At 41.5% G+C, this 24,438-nt stretch overlaps 1 protein-coding gene across 5 annotated transcripts in view; it reads left to right on the forward strand.

Moving 5' to 3' along the window:
* Positions 1-24,438, forward strand: part of MAP4K3 (mitogen-activated protein kinase kinase kinase kinase 3) — an 82,678-nt gene that overhangs the window by 5,388 nt on the left and 52,852 nt on the right. For all 5 annotated transcript variants that reach the window (XM_066995480.1, XM_066995478.1, XM_066995479.1 and 2 more), the window contains exons 2-8: positions 4,606-4,663; positions 7,836-7,926; positions 15,906-15,970; positions 18,095-18,150; positions 20,809-20,856; positions 22,989-23,031; positions 23,531-23,603. In XM_066995480.1, the coding sequence (XP_066851581.1) occupies positions 4,606-4,663; positions 7,836-7,926; positions 15,906-15,970; positions 18,095-18,150; positions 20,809-20,856; positions 22,989-23,031; positions 23,531-23,603 (434 nt within the window). The remainder of the gene's footprint in view (positions 1-4,605; positions 4,664-7,835; positions 7,927-15,905; positions 15,971-18,094; positions 18,151-20,808; positions 20,857-22,988; positions 23,032-23,530; positions 23,604-24,438) is intronic.

Consider the following 24,438-nt stretch of genomic DNA (forward strand, 5'->3'; position numbering starts at 1 on the left):
GACTGCTTTTTGGCCTAGTTTTTCTCACAGCATTGTATGCTTTATATTGCCAGCCTCCATTTGAAAGACAAATATAAACTTGGCAAGAGGTTTACCTCTTTGGACCTTGGATTTTATGTCTATACTGCACAGGCCTCTCCTTTTTATAAGTGTTGGGACACATATTAGGCGCAGTACTACATACTGGCCTTCCTCTTCCTTTTTCTGTTCCCCTCCTTTTCTTGTCAGACACGTACTGTGCACATCTTCTGCTTGGCTGCTGTTTCCTGCATAGAGCCCATCTGACGACTGCCCTATTTCATTGCTTTCCCATTCTCTGTTCTGGAGTCCTAAGGCCTTTCCAATTGTGAGGCATTTTGGATATCAAATTTTTGTATAATGCATTAAAAAAATAGGCTTTTCTAGCTTTTATTTATAGTGGGTGGCTGTTTTTTTTGTGCAGCGTTTTGATCTGACATCCTACCGCTGTCACAGAGACAGCAATTACCTCCTGTTTAAACAGTCAGTGCTCCTTCAGCTCGACGTAAGGGTTGCTTTTTCATCATTGCTTTTTGTTTTGTTTTTGTTTTATCCTCCCCAGATATGGCAGCCCAGCCTCTAGAAGAGCATCACTCTTTTAGGCACCGCTTAGGATAAGGAGCTCTGTATGGTTTTTCCAGAGCAGACGTTGTGTAAGCGCTGTATACACTGAGCAGTATGACTGCGCGTTGATGCCAGGCCAACAGCAGCGTCTTTGCTTTGGAAAACCCGTGTAATGCGTTCACCCTGGCTTAGCCCACTTCCGGAACCAGGCAGGTGAATTGTACACTGGTTTTGATTTCTAGATGGCCATCATTACCGCAGCGTGACCTAAGTAGGGGTTATATTTTGTGAAATCTGCATTTGCAGGAATTAGTTGCAGGCTCCTGCTCATAGAGATAGGGATGGGAGGAGGAACGGCCAGCTGCTGCTGTTACCTGATCATCACAAAGGCTAGGAGTTAGAGCACTTTGGGTGCAGGCGGAAACCCAAAATGAATGGGTGTTTTCTGACAGCATGAGGCTCTTTGAATTTTATTTTTTTTTTTTTGCTTTTTCTGACTCAAAAATACTTGTTTGAAATTGTTCTTCAGCCAGCTATGCCTTATTTATGCTCTGATTTCAAAACTCGTAAGTAATTTGCAACTTCACTGTGATTATACTAAAAGAAGGCATAAGGCAGTGTCCTCAACACACTGAGCTGTTGTGTGGTACGTATACAAGCACCCTCCAAGTAGGAGTTGGAGCCAGCTGCCCTTTTTGGTGCATGTTGAGAAAATTTCATGTCATGTTTGTGGTTTTTGACCTCTCATTCAAGTGAATTTAGGCAAGGAATTCTCAACAGGTGTTTTCACAGGTATTTGATAAACTCAGGTAATACCTGTCAGGGTACCTAACCTTCATCTGTTGCAAGGAGCCCTTGTAGCACTGCAATCAGGATGATCACGCACTCAATATTAATAACCCAAATGGAGTAGGATACCAGCTGATAACTCATTCAGATTGTTGACTTCAAGTCATATTGTCTCAGGGAACAGTTCATGCCCTTAAGCAGCTGGTAGTCAGCCCTTTCTGAGGATGTCGGTGACATTAAATCAGATTTTGTTCCTCCTGTCTGGTTTTCAAGAGCCCAGGAGAGTATTGGTTGAGAGACTGGCCAGCTGGCCAAAGAGTATCATTACTCCTGGTGATAGAGAAAGGAGGAAATCTGAAACTGAAAAGACTCAGCATTTGCTCTTTCCTGCCCACAATTTGGAACAGCTCTTCGATGTCCTGTACTCAAAAGAAGAAAAATCTTTGCAACAGGAAGGGATGGTATAAGCCGCAGGGTGTGGAGAGTGCAGGTTTGGCGAGGCTGCCTGTTGCTCACAATTTATTCCTCTGGCTGGCATTATGTACGTCCTGCTATGGATATATCTGTATATCCATCTCTACTATCAATAGCTTTCCTGGCATCACCACCACATGGTGAGTAATGGCCAGTACGCTCATGTGTTTTATTTGGTCAGATTTGCTCCAAAATGTTCATTAGCTCCTACCCAACTTCTGTCTTGAGTGCCATGATGTTCTGCACAGCATAGTGACTTGGGGAGCCATAGTCAGAGAAAGAAATTCCTGACAGCTGAACGTAGCATGGGATGGGGGATGGAATTTACCAAACAGCTTATTTTTTCTGTTGGACTAGCAACATCCCTGAAGCCTCCGAAATGGGTTTCCTGCTTGGCTTGCACATCCCAGCTGAATGCAGGATGCATAACTACAGGATCTCATCATTTGTGTCCGCTACAGTTGTGTCTAATTGATTTATCATTCTAGCACAAGCTGCCCCAAAACGTGTCTTCTAGTATTAGCAAGGCCTGCAGATGATCTTATGTCTTTAAAGCTTAAGTCATCTTTCTTGTTAACCTTGGAGGTTTAAAAAAAAATCTGCCCTTCGATTCATGATCATCTTGTTTCTGTTTGTTTCTTGCTATGAAAAGAATGTGGTGGGGAAAACAACTAAGGAGTACAAAAAAAATCTTAGCTCGTGCTTCAGTGTTGCTACTTTCTCTCTTGCGTTGCCTTCATTCTGTGTTGCAGATGAAAGGGAACTCGTATTCTTGCTATTCTTAGTGTCTGTAGCATCTTTGTTCTACCACAAAGCGATGATTGGAGACACCGCTGGCATCCGTGGGGCGGGCAAGTAATGGCTTACAGGAAAGGCCGTCAGGCAGATTCTGTTTCTTAACTGTGTTCTTTCTATAATCTATCAAGTTCGGGCTACTCTCTGACTTGTATAGGATTCCACTGATCTCAGGATCTATTCATAACCATCTGCCTGCAAATTATTTATGAATGCTTGTACTCCCAGCTGAACAGAAGAGCATGGCCACAGCAAGGAACAAGGAGAGGTTTGAGGTCAGCTGTGCAAGGAACTACCTGGGCAGACCTCTAAAGACAGGAATGCACGCTGCGTTTATTTCCAGACTCTGTTGCTAGCTATTTTTCATAGCCTTTTGTTTTCTGTCTTGTTTCTTTTCCATCACATCAGCCAGCTCTCAAGCTGCTGTTCAGAGTAACTACCTTGCAGCGTTTGGTGAGACTTACGGCCTTGTAAAGCAGTACTGCAGATCAGTATTTGTTTTCTTTGTGGTGTTTTATGAAGTTATTTTTAAAATGTATACTGGAGGGGGGGGGGGGGGGCTCAGTAAAAGCCTTGAGCTCCTAAATGACTTAAAAATGAGATCATTGGCAACTTAAAAGCTGGGTGCCTATCTGCATCATTAAATTCTTCAGTTCTACAGAACTGGCTTTTGTTGATTTGAAAGCAGATTGGGTAGGAAACAAAAATGGGACTGGCCTCAGTCTGTCACGCAGCTCCAGGCACCAGCGCTGCTCTGGAGCATCTTTCAGGAGCTGCTGCGTCGGGGCTGGGGGTGGCTTCGATGCCTTCTCATAGCTGGGTATGGGAGCATGGAAGCACAGGGCAGATGGCTCCCTGGTTTTCCATTAGGAGTCAAATGCAACAATTCCAAAAGATAAATCAGTATTGTCATTATTTATATTGATTCTTAATGGCTTTTAAAAAAAATAGCATCCTTGTTTACTCCGTAGAACACAGGCTTTAGCATGACAGAGCCCTGTACAGAATGCAATTAAGCTGCTGAGTAATTGCTGCTGAAGTTGCATACGCACAGCAGCTCAGTGGCCACAGGGAAGGCTGTTTAATTCTTTCTAGCTCCGTTTGCCAGCTTGTTTGCTTAGCACCCTTACAGAAAGGGCAGGATGCTGTCACTGGCTGAGAGTAAGGATCAAGGTGCAGGTAGGAAAACGAGCAGAAAGTGTTGCATTGCTCTCTTGGGAGCCTCACAAGCTGTCACAGACTCTGCATGGTAGAGCACGTGATGCTCCCCGGGCTCTGCTTTGAGATCTGTGTATATTACAATTACTTCTCAAGCAATAGCTCAGTGGCCAGCTAGTTATGGAATTTAACATGGAAGTACAGCATGAACAAGGACTTGCCTTATTGGGACTAGCATGTGCCACTGCAAAGTTTCCCGAGCGTGTTTATAGCTGCAGAGCTCACTGCCAGTGAGCTGCTTAATGTGTTTGTGAGATGGTTGGCTTTGTCATTAGATAAGAAACCCAGTATGAGAAGTTCTGTTGGAAGAATGCTTCCTACAAACTTGCATTAGAGAAGAGCTTGCTATCTTTAGAATGTTACTGTTTGGTTCGGTCGTGAAGTATTATAAAGAAGTATTCATGGATTATTTGAAATAAGCGTCTCAGATATAACAGAACTCAGTAACGAAGCTCACCTAATCGAAGTATATGCTGTAAGCCCAATAAAAATAAATGCATGGTGTATTTAGAAGAGAACTCTAACCTCACGTTCAACATAAATGTACAAGATGTTTTAATTTATTGGCTCCTCCTGAGGCTGTTTTGCTTCAAAATAACCCCAACAAATGATTTCATTGTTTCAGACCCTTGTGTATCTCAGTTGCTCTTTGACTCCGCATTGTCAGAGAATTTCAAGTGGAGAGTGCAGAAATGATTGCTGTGTTCTGCTCTCTAAATACTGGTTTTGTTTGTTTTTTCCTTGTAGGCTAGAAATGTCAACACGGGTGAACTAGCAGCAATCAAAGTAATAAAACTAGAACCAGGTAAGTGTTTCCTAAGTGAAATAATAGGCCACTGAGACTAAATATTTTCATGCTTGGAATACATTTTTGCAAAATCAGTTGACTTATTGAAAAAGTGGATAATTGCTGCTTTTTTTAAGTATAGAAGAAAATACACTGTTCCAAAAATAACAAACGTGGTGAGCAAGATGTGAGAGAAAAAAATGTAATATGTGGGGGAAAAAAAAGTAATTGGAGAATGGTTAAAGGAAAGCTGATAAAAAAAAAATCAGGGTGAGTTGGGTTTTTGGTCTTAAGTACTGTATTTTTGACCCAAGTGGTACAAAAAACCTGCAGAGAACAAAAGAAATGAGGAAGGTAGCAAGACAGAAAAGAACTCACCTGGAGAAAGCATGGAGGGAGAAATTATAAGAAGGAAGGGTGAAATAATAATAATAGGTGAGCATTAGCTGATTATTGGGAATTGAGTAAACTCACTCAGTTTGGCATTGAGTAAATTTCCGGAAATTTTCTTGCAAACTCTGATTAAAAATTTATTATATGCTAGGTTTTTACTTGAGCCGTGTGTGTGTTGTGATTTTACATGTGCCTACCCCCAGCAGTTCAGTTGTAGGCCTGCAAGCACTGTTCCGTTAATACGGCTAGACATGTTGAACGTGAGTACAGTAATTTGGGAAGTAAAATGCCCAGCACTTTTCTGACTTCTTAACTATTGGTGTTCCATTTACAGATTAATGTTGGGGTGGGTGGTAGAATATTTGAAGTATTACCTGATTTTATCTTTAAGGTCTGTGCAGCCAAGAAGGGGAAGATGTCACTGCATTCTTCCATTTTTCTCTTAAACTCTGGGAGCGATTAGAAGTGTGTGTGTATAATGCACACCCATTCAAAAATAAATAAGTTCAAGATTGGACAGTATGTTACAGTGTACTTCCAGAAGTGCATATTCATCACGCATCTCTTACTCAGACTGAAAGTCGTGGTCTCGGATTATCTCGTCAAGTTCTGCTACTTTAATGTTTCATGACAGTTCCCACCATTGGAGTACGTGGCTATGCGTAATGCGGGTTCTCAGTCCAGCTGAGACGAGCAGCCGTGCCGTGTCTCCCTATGGAACTATAAAGATAAAACAGGGAAGGAAACTTGCACAGTGCGGAAGGAATTGCAGGAGTTCAGACGAAAAACATGTCAACCTTTCAAATAATGCAACTTTTTACTCAAGTGCCTGCTTTCACTCTCTCAGAAGTGTAAACTGACTTGTTGCACTGAGTAGGGCTCGCTGAATCGCGCAGTGTGCGTGGTCTGAACAGCAGACTGTCTGAGGATGCACTGCAGCTGAGCGAACTTGCTCTCATGCTACACTGACAGGGACAGCAAGTGGCATCTTGCAACTGAATCAAGTAATCCTGGCAGCCTTTGGATACCGAGTGGTGCACAGAGTGAGCTCTAGTTGCCCTGTTTGCTTGGTGAGCTCGGTTTCGCTTTGTAATTGTCACTTCTGGTTGTGGTAGAGGATTGACTCACAGCTTCATGTGGGCAGCATCCGTGTTCCAGAAGTGTAGTACTGGCCTCCTTCCCAAGTTTTGCATACGAAGATTAAGGGCTAATCGTTTTTAGGTGCTTACACTGCTTTAGTATTCTGAAAGCAAATCAAAGCACTAGTCAAACGCTGGAGGAGTCGCATCCTTTCATGGAGATAACTGTTTTTATGTGAAAACAGTTTCATGTTTGTATGGCTAAAGATAAACCCAGGATACAGTGAGCCATCAGCAATAAACCATGAATACTAAACAACTGACTGTGAAGTTAACTTAGAGCTTGTGATACCAAATTTGCTTTCAGTGAACAAAATACCCATGAACATTGGATTTGTGGTTAAGGAGTACCAAACTGTTAGATGACCCGTACATTAGTGTATGGGAAAACTTAACACATGTGCTTAGATAATAGTTTGGCCAGTTCTGTCAGAATTTGTGTGGCATTTGAAACTTAACAGCCATGATAAGTGATTCGGGTTTGTGACAACTGATAAATGTAAGCTTATTGTCTGTATTGAGCTTTTTAGACAAAAGCTTTGCCTCTGGTTTAGAAACCCTTTCATTTATCCTGAAGTGTACTACAGGAGTAGACTAAAAGAATTTTGATGTACTTTGAATTTTCATGTTTCTGCAATTTGCTTAAGGAGTTTAAGAAGTTGTTCAGGAAGTTAAATGATTATTTTAGGTCTTCAGGCTTATTTTGGGTACAAACTCCTTGAAGTTGGCAAGAATTAGTTGGTTTTGTACTGTGTATGTCCAGTAACTATGCAAACTTCAAAAGAACTTCTTTAGAAATAATGTAGCAGGCTAGCTATAATTTACTATGCCTTGAGACATTTCAGAGGAGGCCTAGTGCAAGATAATAAACTGCGAAGGAATGTATGACATTTATTTAAAGAAAATAAAATAAAAATTGAGAAGGCTATCAAATTTGTGTTATTGACATTGTCTTATATATTGATGTCTTTTCAACCTCTGTAACTTACCTATGAAATGCGTGCATAACACCACCAAAACAAAAACATCTCTGGGAAACAGAGTTTGGGATTTACAATTCCATACATGTCTGTCTCTGTCTATATCTGGTAAGAACCTTTTATAGAAAGACAGGTATAACCTAAGTACCAAATAGCAAGATAAATGAAACATTTATGTCAGTATTTTATCTGGACGTAAGTTATGTACAATCCATAAACTTACATGCTCACTGAGTTTACTGAGTAGTCACAGCAGTGCGCTATTGTTTTTTGTTCAGAAAGGTGATAGAATGAGTCTTGGACATGTGGCCAAAAATTGCATTGCTTTGTGATGTTTTAAGAACCTGGGATATTGGCAGGGCATGTGCAGATGGACACAGTGGGGCCTCAGGAGAATAGAGATTAGTAAGAGATGTGGCCCATATCTTAAGAGGTATCCACAGACGACAGTCCATCTGTCCTAGAATGAGACTTGTTTTTGTAAGAATATAACTACTTATTGCTAAAGCCTCTCTAATTATTATTGCTTTACAGCTGCAGTATGTTGCAGTATGTGAAACTGGTAGGCAATTAGTTTTAATTACTCAAAATGCTTATTTTATAAATGTGTACTGAAAGCCTAGTTGAGATGCGGGTATGGAGCAGGCCAATGAAAATATGCATTCTTCTGCTTTTTAGGAGAAGATTTTGCTGTTGTGCAGCAGGAAATCATTATGATGAAAGACTGTAAACATCCAAACATCGTTGCTTATTTTGGCAGCTATCTCAGGTACAGTTTGTTTCTTTTGTTCACTTTATAAAAATGCTTGTATATTGCCTTGAAAAGGACAGGTTCTTAGAGCGACTTAAGTAAAACATAACTTACCAAATAAATACCACCTATACTTGCATACTTTTTTGCCATTTACTTATTCCGCTTGCTGCAGTCTCCCTCTGTAAGTAATGTTTTCATGACAATGTAGTCACGTTTTCTTGGAAACAAGTTGCAATTTAAATGCTTTGAATTTAACGTTAAATGGAAAATTAAGCAGAAGTATGACAATGAGAAGAAAGAACACGTGTATGTAATGTCTTTTAAATGTTTCAGTGAAATGTCTCAAATTGGCAAAGCTTTGGGAAGTATATTGCGTAATACAGAGTTCTCAGAACTGTTTTGACTTCATTGGTCTTCACGTGTAAAATTGTCTATGAGGCCTTGAAATTAAATGCTATGGGGAAGTGAAGAATTGTTGTTTCTTTTCATTTTTTCTTTCCCGTGCTTACTGGTCCTATGTTAAGTTTTAAGGAGAGTCCCACTCCGAGGTACCTTAAAGTGTAAACTGTGCAGCCTTTAAAAAGCCCTCTGGTGCTCGTGTTCTGGATTTGATTTGAAATATAAACACGATTGATATTTTAGTTTTTATCTTTGCTTTTCTTTCTTGAGCTGCAGACTTGTTTAGGTTATTTATTATTGTGGTATATACAGTTGTTCTCTTTTAATATTCCTTTGTTTAATTCCTTTTGTGAGTTGTTATTTGAACTTGTTACAAGTACAATAAACTCATGATCCATAGAGGAAGTCTTAGAAGGTTGATAGCTTGCTCCTAAGAACACTTGCTATTATTTCTTAATACAGCCTGGTAAGTGGACTTTTTAATGGTGGATTTTTGTGAAACTAATATTGTCATAATTTTAGTTCATAGAATCGTTCAGGTTGAAGAAGACCTCTAACATCATCTAGTCCAACCTTTAACCTAGTACTAAAGTCCACCACTGAACCATGCTAGTAAGTTCTACATCCAAATGTTTCTTGAAGACCCCCAGGGAAGGTGACTCAACCACTTCCCTGGGCAACCTGTTCTAGTGCCGCACAACCCTTTCAGTAAAGAATTTTTTCCTAATACCCAACCTAAACCTCCCCTGGTGCAACTTGAGGCTATTATCCCCTTGTCTTACCACTGGGTACTTGGGAGAAGAGCCTGATCCACCTAGCTACAGCCTCCTTTAAGGTAATTCTGAAATACAGTGAGGTCTGCCCTGAGCCTTCTCTTCTCCAAGCTAAACAACCCCAGCTCCCTCAGCTGCTCCTCACAAGACTTGTTCTCTAGACCCTTCACCAGCTTCGTAGCCCTTCTCTGGACATGCTCCAGCGCCTCGATGTCCTTCTGGTAGTGAGGGGCCCAAAACCGAACACAGTATTCAAGGTGCAGCCTCACCAGAGCAAGGCACAGAGGGACAATCACCTCCCTGGTCTTGCTGGCCACCCTATTTCTGATCCAACCCAGGATGCTGTTGGCCTTTTTGGCCACCTGAGCACACTGCTGGCTCGTATTCAGCCGACTATCGACCAGTAAGCCCAGGTCCCTTTATACTGGGTAGCTTTCCAGACACTCTGCCCCCAGCCTGTAGCACTATATGGAGTTCTTGTGCTTCAAGTGCAGGACCTGGCACTTGGCCTTGTTGAACCTCATACAGTTGGCCTCTGGCCATCAGTTCAGCCTATCCAGATCCCTCTGCAGAGCCCTCCTACCCTCCAGCAGATCAACACTTGTGCCTAACTTGGTGTCATCTGGTAGTAGTAACAAGCCTTGTAATAAAAAGCTATTAAAAGTCAATGAAAAGTTGTAATGCTCTGTAATGCAGAGGCTTCTCATTGCTTTCAGATATTTGCGTGTCTTCTGTCTGCTTGGGAACAGTCTATATTGGACATGATAGCTGTGCATGTTGTGAAGGTTGCTAGACCCTACTCCTAAGGGGAGGATGCCAGCTTGAGTATTTCATACATTTACCAGACTTCAGCAACTCTAGCTGAAATTTTCCATGATGGCTACCTGCTGCAGCCAAAAACTTCTGAGCAATTTTGGCCAAGTGCTTTAGAGATTGAAGGTGAGAAGATGCAGGTGTTTCCATATGAAAAGTCTGGGAACATGAAAGTCTTGCAACAAAAAATTACCATCTTTGAAGCAGGAATATTTGACAAGTTGGCTTTTGTATTTGGAGTGCACCTTTCCTGTTTAAAAATCCTTTCAATTTTGGCCAAATTATCTTCTGAAATACCGCATTTCTTTTACCTTCTTTCCAGATCTGTTAGGGCTTGGGAAATCCCAGTGAGTGTTTTCGTTGTAGCCAGCAGTTTGGTGCATGTTTGTAGTGCTACTGGAGAACTGAACACGTGTTCCCTGGCTTGCTCAGCCGTTCCCTGTTTTGCTGTGGGGTGAACTGGGGCAGGATGTTGAAATGGAGAGCGTGGAGTGCTCGTTTCTGCTGCCGGTGACCTTGGCGCTGAACGTCTGTGTAGTTGGAGAAGACTAGGATTGGACAAGTCCAGTGTACTAGAATTTGGAGGCGGTTCTGGGGAAGAGAGAAAGCCCTGCCTACAGACCTCACAGGAGGAGGAGATGTCATGTGCTGAAGGCAGACTAATGGTGTCTTGAGGAGTTTATCCCTGCTTCTTGCGTTCAGTGCCCTGAATGGCCCTGGATGCTCCCTGAGAGCATGTGTTATCGCTGGTGGGGATTCATTGCATCGTTCTCAGCTTCATTATCTTTTTAGCTTTTTTGTCCAGTGAGGGATAAAGTGTTGCACGCTCCCAGGTGTCATTCGAGTCAGTAGGGTCTGTGTTTTGAATTACGTTCATTCTACAGGCACTTCAAAGGGCTGCAGTGGAGAACCTCGTCCTACTCGTCCTTCACAAAAATCATTTGGGATGGTGCATGAAGGCAATTTCCAAGAGAAAAAAATGAATCTTCACAATAAGGTTAAATAGAAATGCACTGAAAGTATGGGAACGAAGAGGAAAGCCAACCATCGATGAGCTCATTAGGGGAACCTCATCTGTGCTATACGCTGATTGAGGCAGGGGGTTGTATTAGCAAGAGCGTGCAGTTGTGTGCTCTTTGCGTTCTCATGTGCACGCAGGGAGCAAAGTCTGATTATAAAATCAACAAGCCATGCTGTTCTGGCATCCCATACCTTGGAGGGTGCTTGTCTTGGCAGCCTGAATGCTTTTTTTTTAAAAAAAAAAAATTCAGAGCTGGTCTGTGAGCTGCATTATGCACAAGTTTGTGCGGTGTGCATGCAGATGGAGTGCAGGTACATGTAGGGACTTGGTTCTGTGAGCTTTCTCTGGGAGTGTCTGTGCTTCGGTTTTGACTCTTCAAGGTTAATTTGAAGGTTAATTGAGATTGTGTGTTACTCGCATTTGGGCTTTATGTTGTGCATGAGCAAGTCTTAGTACCGATGCATACCTTGGAGTCACATTAAGGATTAGAGAATTTGTGGAGTTTGTAGTCTGGTTGACAGCAGTTTACAGCTTGTTAGGTGGTAAAGTTGGCAGGGGGGTATCGTGACCTCTTGAGGGGGAGAGGATTTGAAAGCTCTGTGTTAAAGTGACGAAGGTTTTGAATAGATGGTGCACGTTCCAAAAGTTGTGTGGTTGGGACCAGGTGTGTCTCACCCTCCGGTCATACCTCCCCAGTCTTGCCAAGCTCAAAGCCTGCCCGTGTTTGGTAAGAGAGCACCTTTTTGTACATTAAGATGACCTCTGCTGCACGGCATGCCTCTTTGTGCCTTTCTGCAGTGCTGGAAAGGAAGCTGTACTGACGTTTTCCTTGATGTGAGATGTGAATCCTGCATGCTCCGCAAACATGAAAGTCATTGTTATAAACCTTTCAAGAAGGAACATTTACAAGGAAGAGGTAATTGAGGAATCATAGAATCATAGAATATCCTGAGTTGGAAGGGACCCTTAAGGATCATCAAGTCCAACTCTTGACACCGCACAGGTCTACCCAAAAGTTCAGACCATGTGACTAAGTGCACAGTCCAATCTCTTCTTAAATTCAGACAGGCTCGGTGCAGTGACCACTTCCCTGGGGAGCCTGTTCCAGTGTGCAACCACCCTCTCTGTGAAGAACCCCCTCCTGATGTCAAGCCTAAATTTCCCCTGCCTCAGCTTAACCCCGTTCCCGCGGGTCCTGTCACTGGTGTTAATGGAGAAAAGGTCTCCTGCCTCTCGACACCCCCTTACGAGGAAGTTGTAGACTGTGATGAGGTCTCCCCTCAGCCTCCTCTTCTCCAGGCTGAACAGGCCCAGTGACCTCAGCCGTTCCTCGTACGTCTTCCCCTCCAGGCCTTTCACCATCTTCGTAGCCCTCCTCTGTACACTCTCCAACAGTTTCATGTCCTTTTTATACTGTGGTGCCCAGAACTGCACGCAGTACTCGAGGTGAGGCCGCACCAGCGCAGAGTAGAGCGGGACAATCACTTCCCTTGACCTACTAGCGATGCCGTGCTTGATGCACCCCAGGACACGGTTGGCCCTCCTGGCCGCCAGGGCACACTGCTGGCTCATATTCAACTTGCTGTCTACCACGACCCCCAGATCCCTCTCTTCTAGGCTGCTCTCTAGCGTCTCATCGCCCAGTCTGTATGTGCAGCCAGGGTTTCCCCGTCCCAGGTGCAGGACCCGGCACTTGCTGTTATTGAACTTCATGCGGTTGGTGATCGCCCAGCTCTCCAACCTATCCAGATCCCTCTGCAAGGCCTTTCCACCCTCATTCGAGTCCACAACTCCTCCAAGTTTGGTGTCATCAGCAAACTTGCTCAAAATACCTTCTATTCCTACATCCAGATCGTTTATAAAAATATTGAAAAGTAGCGGCCCTAAAATGGAGCCTTGAGGGACCCCACTGGTGACCGCCCGCCAGCCTGACGCAGCCCCATTTACCATAACCCTTTGGGCCCTGCCCGTTAGCCAATTGCTCACCCATCGTATGATGTTTTTATTTAGCTGTATGGTGGACATTTTGTCCAGTAGGATCCTATGGGAAACCGTGTCAAAAGCCTTGCTGAAGTCCAAAAAAATCACATCAGCTGGTTTCCCTTGGTCCATCATACGGGTGATCTTATCATAAAAGGAAATCAGGTTAGTTAGGCAGGACCTACCCTTCACAAACCCATGCTGGCTGGGACCAATGACTGCTTTGTCCCCCAGGTGCGCCTCAATAAGTTCGAGAACCATCTACTCCATGATTTTACCAGGCACTGACATGAGACTGACAGGCCTGTAATTGCTAGGGTCTTCTTTCTGACCCTTCTTGTAAATTGGCACAACATTTGCCAGCTTCCAGTCTACCGGGACCTCTCCAAATTCCCAGGATCGTTGAAAAATAAGGGAAGAAGGGAGGGCTTGGGCTCTGTTGTGCTGCTAAAATTACCTTGAGTTGTTTTTCTAACACTTGAACTTCTGACGAGAATGTAATAACTGTTCCACTTGGGTTTGTTTCTGGAGGTGAGGTTGTTTGCTTTGTGGAGGCACTGACACATGCGTCCAGCTGTCTTACCAGCTGCTCTCTTTAACCAATCGTAGTGGGAACACGTTGCTTAGGATAACTAATAAGAAGCTGTTCATGGTGATTTTTGAGACTTCACATGAAAATGGACTGTAAACAGAATTGTTACGTTCCACTTCGATATAAGTCTTGAGATTGTGCAGATGCTGCTTCTCATCATACTGTGTTCAGGCTGGGGATGCTTCTGTGTAGAGGTGGGGGAAAGGGGAGTTTTCCTCTGGTCAGAGAATATCAAGATACACCTTGGCAGACCTAGAATGTAACACTGGCACAGACAATTTGTATTTTGGCACTCTCGTGTGTCTGCTTGGTCTCCTCCCCTTTCTTTGGCAGATGGTGCACTTACTGCTTCTCTTTCGTTTGGGCAGTCGAATGGCCGCCGTGGAGGCCTCTCATTGTCTGACCTTTTGTTTTGCAAGTACTTTCCAGTGCTAAGAACAATAGAAAAATACCATCGTATCCTATACCTGGCACCTTTCTGCACATTGCTCCCCAGGTTTTTCTTCTGCTTACATATGGATTTCCCAGGCAGCCCAATTTCTGCCTTGCTGTTAGCCTTGGTGTGAGGTTGCAGACACTAAGTGGTACTGTTGATGCTGTCAGGGTTTTGTTTGCTGTGCTTGCTGTGTGCTCTGCAGACCCAGACAACTGTGTACACTGTTGTTGTTGATTTATTTGGATCTTCACCTGTCTCAGCACTTAGGCACCGTAATAAACGGCTTGATAGTGAGTTAGAAATGCAGTCTCCTCTTTTGATGCTCTTACATTTTTTACTTTATAGTAGAGCCTTTCCCCATGGGGAAGCTAGTGCCTGGTGAGCGAAGGTGTGAATTAACAGCACTTACCTTTCACATTTCCTACCGTGTGGGTGCTTTGGTGCCGTCCTGAGGCTGCTAGGACTGACCTAGCTTTTCTCCACTTTGATGACAGCATCGAAACAGGATGTAGCCACATGGGAAAGGTTGGGTTTCATGAGCCCAGTGCTTCCCATTGTGTCCCCATCGGAGACCTGTATCAGTGTGGGGAACAAACAAGGGACTTGCAAATGCCTCTCTCTTCTTCAAGGTTTCTTTTTCACTCTTGCTCCCCTGCTGCCATTGCTAATTCGGATGTATTGCTTCTGTGTCTGATTTTGATAATTTATTTCAGTGAAAAGTCTTATTTCAAAGTAGTAGCGCTTTAATTAACCACTCCAAATGTAGGGTGTAACAGTGACTTCCACTGCCTAAAACTTCCGTAACACCAGAACAACACCTTTCGCACCACTAGTGGAAGCAGCCACTTTGCTTTGAGGATCCTGTGGAGGATAGACTTAGGGAAGGAGGAGATCCCAAAAAAACAGTTCTTCCTTGGAACAGCAGCTGTTATTGCTGTTGCCTACTGGTGAGAATTCCTTGCAACTTGCAGCCCAAGGGATAAGCTCAGCATTTACACCTATACCCTGCAAAGCACTTCCATGAACATTGGCATTTCTCGCTAGAGTGTCTTAGCTATTCTCACAAAGTCTCATCAATGCAACAAACCCCAGACCAGGGGTCACAGCAAGCTGCAGAACAATCACCAGTCGGCCCTGAGGTGGTTGTTTTTTTCTCTCGTGTGTGTTTTGACGGCCAGGAATGACCAGGCGTGCCCCAGATTTTCTGATCTCCAGGCTGCGCTGCCCCTCTGCATTCACACTTGTGACGTCTGCCTCATCAGTGAAAAATACTAAGTGAAGATGGAAGATGAAAACCATAACAACACTTTTTGCACTCTGCTGTTTCTCTGAATCCTTCAGCCCATTGTCTGTTTTAGGAAAGCACCTTTCAGTGTGGCACAGTGAGTCAAACGAAATTGATTATCTCTGTCAGAGAAATCAAAGATACCCTGTGCCCCCTACCACCAAAAATATCCACAGGTATTTCTGAGGGAAAAGACGTCATCTGAGTAGTCGTCCATGATACGGGCTCCACTCTGCCTAGCTTTGACTACAGTACTAGTGTTTTACTCCATTTGTTTTGAAAGAAATTGAGTTGAAAGATATCCCTACGGATTTTCTATGTTTTGGGTTTGTTTCTTTGTTCTGTTTGGTTGGTTTATTTAATTGTTCTGCTCTGAAAGAGGTGGAGGAGAAGTGAAAATGAGGAAGAAATGAGAACCCACTATTATCTCTCTACTCTCAGTAAAAGTTTCATTTTCCTAGTACATCTTTAAGAAAATTTAGTGTGCACGTGTTTCAATTAATACAGCAAACCCTGGAATATTTTGGGTATTTCATTATCACCTGAAGATCAAATCATATTCATTATTTTGACTTGTACTTTTCGTAATACAGAGCTCATTATGTTGTGCTTTGTAATGCTTGAGTCCTCTGACTTGTGTTTTATAGGTACAATTCATTTCTGACAGCTAATGAATTCCTTTCTTCACTTTTTAGACGAGACAAGCTATGGATTTGCATGGAGTTTTGCGGAGGTGGCTCTTTACAAGATATTTATCATGGTATGTCAAGACTGTAATTCCTTAAAAGCTAAGTAAAGCTTGTTTTTAAAGAATGGAGATGATTACAGTGTTTCGAAATCAAAGAGGATGAATCTTAAATTTAGTATCCATAATAATCCACTGAAGGTCAGTTTTAGCTTACTTGGGTATTTACGTAATTGGTTGTTTTTGTGAAACACAATGAACTATAGTGGGGTGGATTTTTTGAGCAACAGAAGTTCCTTCCTTCCTTCATCAGATCATATACCAATCACTACTTTTCTAAGATTGTAAAATTAGACACTGTTGTGTAGTTAAAAAAAAAAAAAGGCTTGTATCCCAATGCGCTGCCTTACTTCATAGCTGTTTTGCTTTTGAGCTTTTGAACTTTGCTTTAATAAAATCAATACCGCTGCCTACAGATACTTAGATAAATGGATTGATTAACATGGATGCTCTTGTCCTTTTGACCTGATGTATGTTTGTATTGCGGTATTGCCAAAAGGGCCTTTTTTATGCATGACCTGTGAAAAGCAGAGGTGACCTATATATTTGCTTTGGGCTTATGAGTGGTCAAAGAAACAAGGAGTGTGTGTAAATCTATTGCATAAAGTCAAGATCAGTCAGTTGATTGCTGGTTTTCAAGAGACAAAATCAGTTTTAAGGGATTTTTATTGCCCTGGCAATAAGACTTGTTTAGGAAAAGACTATGTCACAAACAAGTATTGGCTCCTGTGGTTTTCAGGTGATGTTTTTCAGACAGGAAATCCATCCAGATTCCAAATTGCGAAGATTTTCTATGTTAGGTTCTTCACATCCTCCTTGTGCATAAACAGCTTGCATGTGTTTTTATGTTTAACTTGGGTGCAATTAATGAGGCACCAATTCACAAATTCACGCTGCGTTTGTGGTGCAGTCATTTGAGTGTGGCCTTGTTGATCCCTGATACCTTAACCAGTGATGAACATCAGAGCACCGTGCCTGATAGGCTTTGTTTCTCGGAACACCTGTAGAGTAGGAAATGAGCTCATGTTGCTTAAATGCCTGAGCAGATGTACAGGAGCCATTTCCTATTGCAGCTGATTTTTTGGCTTCTCTGCTAGTAGCTAGAGTGAAAGGTTCTTTTCCAATCTTAATCATGTTCCAATTTTTTATTCCAATTGAACCAATTAAATCTCAAGTAAAAAAAAGCTATTTAATTTAATTAGCATTCAGTTTCTCAAAATAAACATGGGTTTTGAAGAAGCTAAGTAGTTAGGTGCTTAAATCTTATTTAATTTTTAACTCCCTACTCCTTTGCGAAACCCCATCCAACTTTTCAGTTTGCAAGCTTCTCGTGTTTTGCAGAGAAAATAGTGAGGACCGCTGGTCTGGTCATAAAACCTTGTAATTTCGGGATCAAAGTCTGGTGGCTGGGGACGGTCACAGGCTGTTCCTTGCTTGTGGTTCAGTGTTTGGTTTATGTATTTGTTCCAAATGTAATTGTTTTCATTTAAGAGACTTGAGTGAACATGGGCTATGGAGGGAGGAGAGGAAGACTCTCGGAAAGCTCCTGAGAGTGCTCAGAGGAAGAGTGTGAGGAGGTGCCCAGTGTGGCAGGCCCAGGAGCAATAATGCTGGCAGCTCGTGCAGAAAAGGGATGAGGAGGTCGTGTGGCTGCAGGGAGGCCAGGAGCAGAGAGCAGGTCCCACAGCAGCAGGAAGGATGGGAGGAGAGAGCAGGTTGCAAAGGGTGGAAGGAACTTCGTGGAGCGCAGAGGGGCTGGAGCTCAGCTCTGAGTCACTCAGTTGGAAGTCCTGGACACAATGGGTTTGTGCAAGGGAAAGAGTTGTGCTTAAATCACTGCTTCTGTTTGTTGTTTGATTTTCTCCCTCCTAATTGCTGTGAGAGGTATACATGTACCAAGTAACTCATTTCCATTCCGATAGGGCTACACATTTCTTGAGCTTTAAAAACCTTCTGGTAGTATTTGGGATGCTCCACCTGAGGGAAAGCCTAAGCACTTTCACTTTGAGAATCTTACTGATGTAAGATCCTATCAGTGTGAATGGACATTAGTTGAGGTACGGGTTTGGGAAGGACAGTATGACAGTATCTTATCTGATTTTGAGCTTTATTCATTTTTTTTTTCCCCTTCCATTTCAGTGACTGGACCGCTCTCAGAACAGCAGATTGCATATGTTAGCAGAGAAACACTACAGGTAGTGTGTTCCAAGGTTCTTGTGGTTGTATACCATTCACATTTAATGTAAAAATATTAAAAGCTAAAAGTAGAAGCTACAAAAACACATCATACCATGGAAGTGCAGTGTTTGGAGGGCTTAATGTTTTTCCCAGACTTCTGAGGAAGTCCTTTATTATAGCCTAGAACTGGTTCATGTAATTGCATAACCCCAAATTATCCTGGATCATTTGAGGGAAAATTGACATCTACTTTCTGCTGTTATTTTTTTCTAAGGGGTGTGGGGTGGGGGGAGGAGGAGTCTATTTGTCTATATTTGTAATACAAGCTAGTTATTGCAAGTTGGAAGGAAAACTTTTAAAGACAGTTTTGCATATCTGATTGTTGATCTGTGCCAAAAAGAAAATAGAAAAAAAAAATGCCTTTGTACTTGAGATGTTCCAATTAAGGTCATCAGCTTCTCCTCGTGGTCATGCTAGCTTTCATATTTCTTTCCTAAATTAAATATTAAGCTCACCAGTAAACCTTCATGAGGACCAGCTTTTTTTGTTGCATCTTGCCTCCATGTGAGAGAGCAGCTCTTGGCTTCCGCTGAATGCAGGGCTCTTGAATGCCATCAGTTGAGAGCTGTTGCTTCTCACAAACACTCTCTCAAGATAGCTCTGTCCCTGAGCCAGCTCTGTTGCATGCCACTGACCATTTCTCTGCACTATGCCAGAGGTTGCTGACTTTGAAGATGTGACTTCTTTTTTTCTTACAAGGAAGTCTTGGCTTACCTAGCATGTGGGAGTGTTTTGATAATTGAACTTTTAATCCCTCTTGTTCTTCTCAGAGTATGGAGAAATGGTTTAATAATCTAGAACTTAATTTGTGAATTTTTTTATTGTTTGGGAAGCCTTCTTGGCCAGTATGTGTAGATTGATTATGAGAAGGAAGTGTGCTACTTGGTGTTTATTTTCTAAGTGTTATCAATGAATACTTCTTTTGTGTATTTTACAGTTGTCTGTAACTGCATGCTTACACCACACTCTGACCAAATACAATGTTTGTAGTTTCTGGTATCTTGTAGTTAATAATCTAGCAGTCATTCTTCCTAGTGAAAAATCAAAGAATATAGTCCATCTGTCCAAGTGATTTGCCCAATGTTAATCTTGACATTAATTTCCTTCAGTCTGGAGTTTCATGTGAATGCCTGAAGTTAGCTTTTGATGTCCATATTTAGAAAGCCATTAAACGATATGAACACAAATCACTCACTGATGGTTCTGAAAATACAGGCCCTCTAAGTATGGACTTTGAAGTACCTCATTCTAGGCATTCAGTTTTGAAAAGGGTGGCCTCAGATTCTTTCTGGGTAGTGGTAAAGGTGAGTTGTTGGGCTTTTTGTGCCAGCGGCACCTTGAGATTTAAATGTAAGGAGTATACATGTGACTCTCCCAGCTAATGCCAGTTGTTGCAATGGTTGGGCAAATGCTTTAATTGCACTCTTTACTAAAAAAAAAAAAAAGTCCACTTTTTATCTGCACACCTGCCTGCAGTGAGGACTCTTAAAATCTATTGGTCCAACTGTATCTTTAGTCATTTGCCCCAGAAAGCCTAGGTTAAAACATCAGCGATCAGGGCTTTTGTAGTCTGAGTTGAATTTCATCATTGGTTAGTACTTCAGCTATATTGCATCCAGGTTTTTGTGAACTGACTAAGAAAAAAAATCCCAAAACTATATTTTCAGTGGCACAGTTGTCAATATGAACAAAGAATATTTTGAAAATTTCACTTCAGCGTCTCAAGCACCAAGCCACGTAAGCAAGCGTTTCCCCATTTGGGTGTATTTAGGACCATCCATGAAAATGCTGATCATTGAAAACAATTCTAATTTCTTTTTGAAATCAACTATGTGATGTCTTGCATGAGCGGCCGGGGGGGAAACCAAGTTCGTCTTGACATGGATATCTGCAGTGAAATGTAGTCCTTGTGGAGGTTCATGACCGCACAGCCACACGGATGTTTACCTGCAGTTTGCCCTGTGGAAGAGAATTTTAAAGATAAGCCTGGGGCGTCAAAAGCAATGAGATCTGAATCCTCTTGCAGGGTTTCAGCTTCGTTAGTATTCTTCCAGATAATTTCAAGTTTCTAACTCATATCAAGGCACTGAGTCCTAAAATGCTTTGGTGCCCTGACAGAGACCTAGAAGGACAGCTGAATAATACTTCCTGCAGAAATGCATGAATTAGGGTTGAACTCTGGTGTTAGCCCTGGGGTGCTGCCTGCTAGCATGGTTCTGGAGTCAACTGAAGCCTGTAATGATCTAGGAGATCTCTGCATTAGGTATCTAGTGATCAGACTGTTGAATAGAGCAGTGTTAGGCAATTTAAAAGTAATTAACTTGGTCTAGAAAGGCGACAGCTAACATGTCCAGAGGAGAATTTGAATAGAAAATATTTGTCTCAATAGACTAGTAGCTGGTATTCTTTCCTTCCAGCCTGTGCTTAGATGTTACCCTACTATGTATACTGAATTTGCAAGTGCATTTAAGATACACTGAAGTAAAAGAATTTTCTTCAGTCAGAAAGTCATTTAGATGACTGAAATGGATCCTAAGTATGTTTGTTGGTTAAATATCAAATGCATATGAAGTGAAAAATGTTGGACTAAATTATTGTGTAAATATTTTATGCAGGGATTATATTACCTTCACAGTAAAGGAAAAATGCACAGAGACATAAAGGTAAGTAAAAACTGAATGGAATTTCGGTGTTTTTAAAGTAGTCTACACTATCACCTCTTAAGGGTCTTCATGGTTACACAGCAGTTTTGGAAATCATCTTTATAAGGTTTTTCTGTTTATTAATATTATATATATATATTTTGCCCAGCAAAAATAAAAATTTGAAAATACATAGAAACAGTTTGTTCTTTTGATTGGAGCCACACACACATTTAGTCCAGGGCTGTAGAATTCCGGCATTAGTCACCTTCCAGAAGGGCACATGTACAGATGGCCCTGAGCGTGTGCTTTGTGCAGAAGGAAAGGCTCGGTGTTTTCCCCACCTTTCCAAGAAGCTCGAAGTACCCTTCTGGCTGAACCAGCGAGTAAACAGCTGTTGCTTTGGCTTCTTGCCTCTTTTCTGGGGAGCAGATTGCAGGGCAGTGGCTGCCGTTCTGCCTGGTTCTTGCCGACTACTTGCGTCTCCTTCCTCATGTACTAAAATTAGAGAGGGTACCACGAATCAGGGCTCATAGCACTGACTTAGGTAAAACTTCATCTCAACAGAGTTGTATCAATAGTAGCTTGCTCATACTATTATACTCTCTGTTAATAGTTTCCTTCTGATACTTCCTGTTGACTTTTTGTCCTTGGAGTTTTATTACCTGCTGCTTGCCTTTCTAAACTCAGTCTCTGGCTTAAACTTGGCAGGCTTCCCTCCTGGAAATCAGACAGTAAATTACTGGACTCCTTTGTGTTGTGCATGTGATTTTTGTTGTTTAGTTGTGTTTTTTTTTTCCCGAACTAGGGATACAGTATACATAGTAGCTTTAACTGTAGGTGCGTTCTCACTGACTGCAGGAGGATATTTGGGTTTTGAGCAATGGTGAAAATGATTTCTGAATGAGAGATTAATTTGGGCACTAAACTTGAAAGTTTTTCATCATACTTTCCAAGCATCATTTCTCATCCTATAAGGATACAGTGGATATATATTAATTTCTAAACAGAACTGTGCTGATAAAATCCACTTGGAATGCTTACAGTGAGGTTTTTTATTGCTTTTTTTTACAAGCTGTTCTCATGAGCGTGGAAAAATACTATTTTCATCTGCAGTTCTCTTGAATACTGAGTTATGTTTGCTTTCCTCAGTAGTTATGTATTTAGAGTATCTGTCCTGTTAGTCTTGAAAGGTGGACAAGGTCAAGAGCATGTTAACTGGGCTGTTAGACTGTTTACCTAGCTCCATTTTTGAGGCTCATTAGCTGTGCTTGTGCAGGATTTGTCAAAATGAGTTGTGTGGCTGGAGTAGGAGTGCAGGTCTGATTTGTTCCCTGTGAAAACCCACCGCCTATACATAAATGATGCTTGGAAAGCCCTCTGTGCTGCCTTTCTGCCCGGTTTATGGGCAGCACTGACATTCGTAGCTCTGTTCAGCTTTGCTTAGCCATCTCCAACCTTCGCTCAGTTCTGCTTGTAACTGGTTTCCTTCTTCCAATCAGGTTTGTTCACAGTCCTTTTGTGTGGTAATTTTATGGTATCAACTGTCGCTTGGGGTTGGTGCTGATTATTGAAGGGGTGCATATAGCCCCACAGCAGTGAACTCTTACAATCGAGCACTAACAGAATCTCTGCTGCAGAAAGATGGAAATAGTTTTGTAAAACACTTGAATATCAAGGGAGGTCCTTAAGGCTATAATTGTCATGGCTCTCAGATGAGACAAAAGCAGCTCCTGCATATGAAAAGAAAATCAAATTACTTCCGCCGTGACCTTTAGAGTTCTTATTTCCTTTCAATCACTCTAAATAGCAAAAAGAAAGTAAGAATTCATCCGCATAGGCAAATGATCATAATTCTGCTCTTTGAGAGGGCTTTGTGTACAATGGGAAACTTTGTAATACCATAGGCTAAAGAATATTAAACTTGAAATTCATGAGAAACCCTGTATATCTAAGTTCCTTTATATCACAGAATGGCAAGTAGATAATTTCAGAAACATTTCCTTGATAAAGCTACAGTTTCCTTGAACATGCTAATCCTTGATTTATCTTTTGACCCCTCGTTTGCCATTAGATCTCACATAAAGATTTTTTTTAATATACTATCAGGGAAATCTGCATATTCTAAATGAACTGCACTTTTTTCTTTTAAGGGAGCAAACATTCTTTTAACGGATAATGGACACGTAAAATTAGGTAAGTAAATAAAAATCTGTTAAGCTGTAAGTTGTGTGCAGGCTAAGCAGTCTTTTTGTTTAATTAGGTAAGGAATTAATGAATTTTAGATTTCATTTTCTCTTGCTGATAATATCTGACTCAGCACCATCACATTAATATCTTCGGAGTAATTGGAGTCTGGTTTTGGAACACTGAAGTGAAACTTTCTGATGTTGTACAGGAGATGTAAAAAATCAAATCATAGGCTTTTATAAAACTTAGCCTTTTTCTTTCTTGTGTTGATAAGAGGGACATGTTTGTGTGCAGCCTGCATATTTCTTAGGCGACTGAGAGGGGTTGACCAAAAGAATTTGAGAGTCACCAAGCTTCCATTATTTGCTTTTGTTACTTATTTTTTGTTAAATATTTCCAGTATGTGTAGCAAACTCTTAAAAGTGAAGAAACCAAACTGTCATGGTCATAAACAGTGAATTGCATCAGATCAGTTATTAACTCTTCATTATTTTTTTTTATATAGCTGATTTTGGAGTATCTGCACAGATAACAGCTACAATTGCCAAAAGGAAATCATTTATTGGCACCCCATATTGGTAACTATGTTTTTAATTGTTCATTGATATAATAGTAATGAACATAATACTATTGAAAATCTTGTGTTAAAAGCGTGCTATGTCTTTCTGAGTAGACTAATCAGTAAAGGCTGTCCAGTTTTCATGGGATCATGTCTGTTTTTGTGCTACGTCCTGAATTAGCTGAGCATCAGAAGAAACGTTCAAATACCTTGAAAAACTTAAATATTGTCTGTGTTCTGCTATTATTATTGTCCAGTGTATCTCAGTTTAGTCTGATTTTAAATCTGTCTGCAGTCTTGCTTGTTTTTAACTCTGATCTTAAATTTTTTTCTTCCCCAATATCCATTTTGGTGTCTTGGGTTACTTCCCTTTTATGCCAGACCTGTTTTTTCTGCAACTCTTCAGCTGGTAATGAGTTTCATTTGTTTGTCTCTGCAGATTCTTTTGCCACTTGTGAAATGTTTTCTCTAAGACTTCTGTTTGTTTATTTTTAGGCATATAAGGTAAAAAAAAAACACCACCACAACAAAAAATGATAGAAAAAAACCTGAAGTTTGAGTTCAGTCTGTACTATATCTTATTCTTTCCTCAGTAAACTAGTTTGCATAATTTATCTTTTCTGAAGTTCAGGTTTTTCCTTTTTTTTCTCTCTCTTTGTACTGGACGTGGTTCCCTTTTTGCCTTGAAGTAAATGATGCACGTTCTTCACTGTAAGATAGCACTTTTGTACGTTTCCTAGACAGATACTGCAAGTTCTATTGTGTGACAGCATAGTATTTATGAGAAAAATGTATGTAAAAAAAAAAAGCTACATTCAAATATGCAGTCTTGAAATAGACTCAAGCACAGCATT

This window comes from Anser cygnoides, chromosome 3, assembly GCF_040182565.1.
Source record: "Anser cygnoides isolate HZ-2024a breed goose chromosome 3, Taihu_goose_T2T_genome, whole genome shotgun sequence".
NCBI lineage: Eukaryota > Metazoa > Chordata > Aves > Anseriformes > Anatidae > Anser > Anser cygnoides.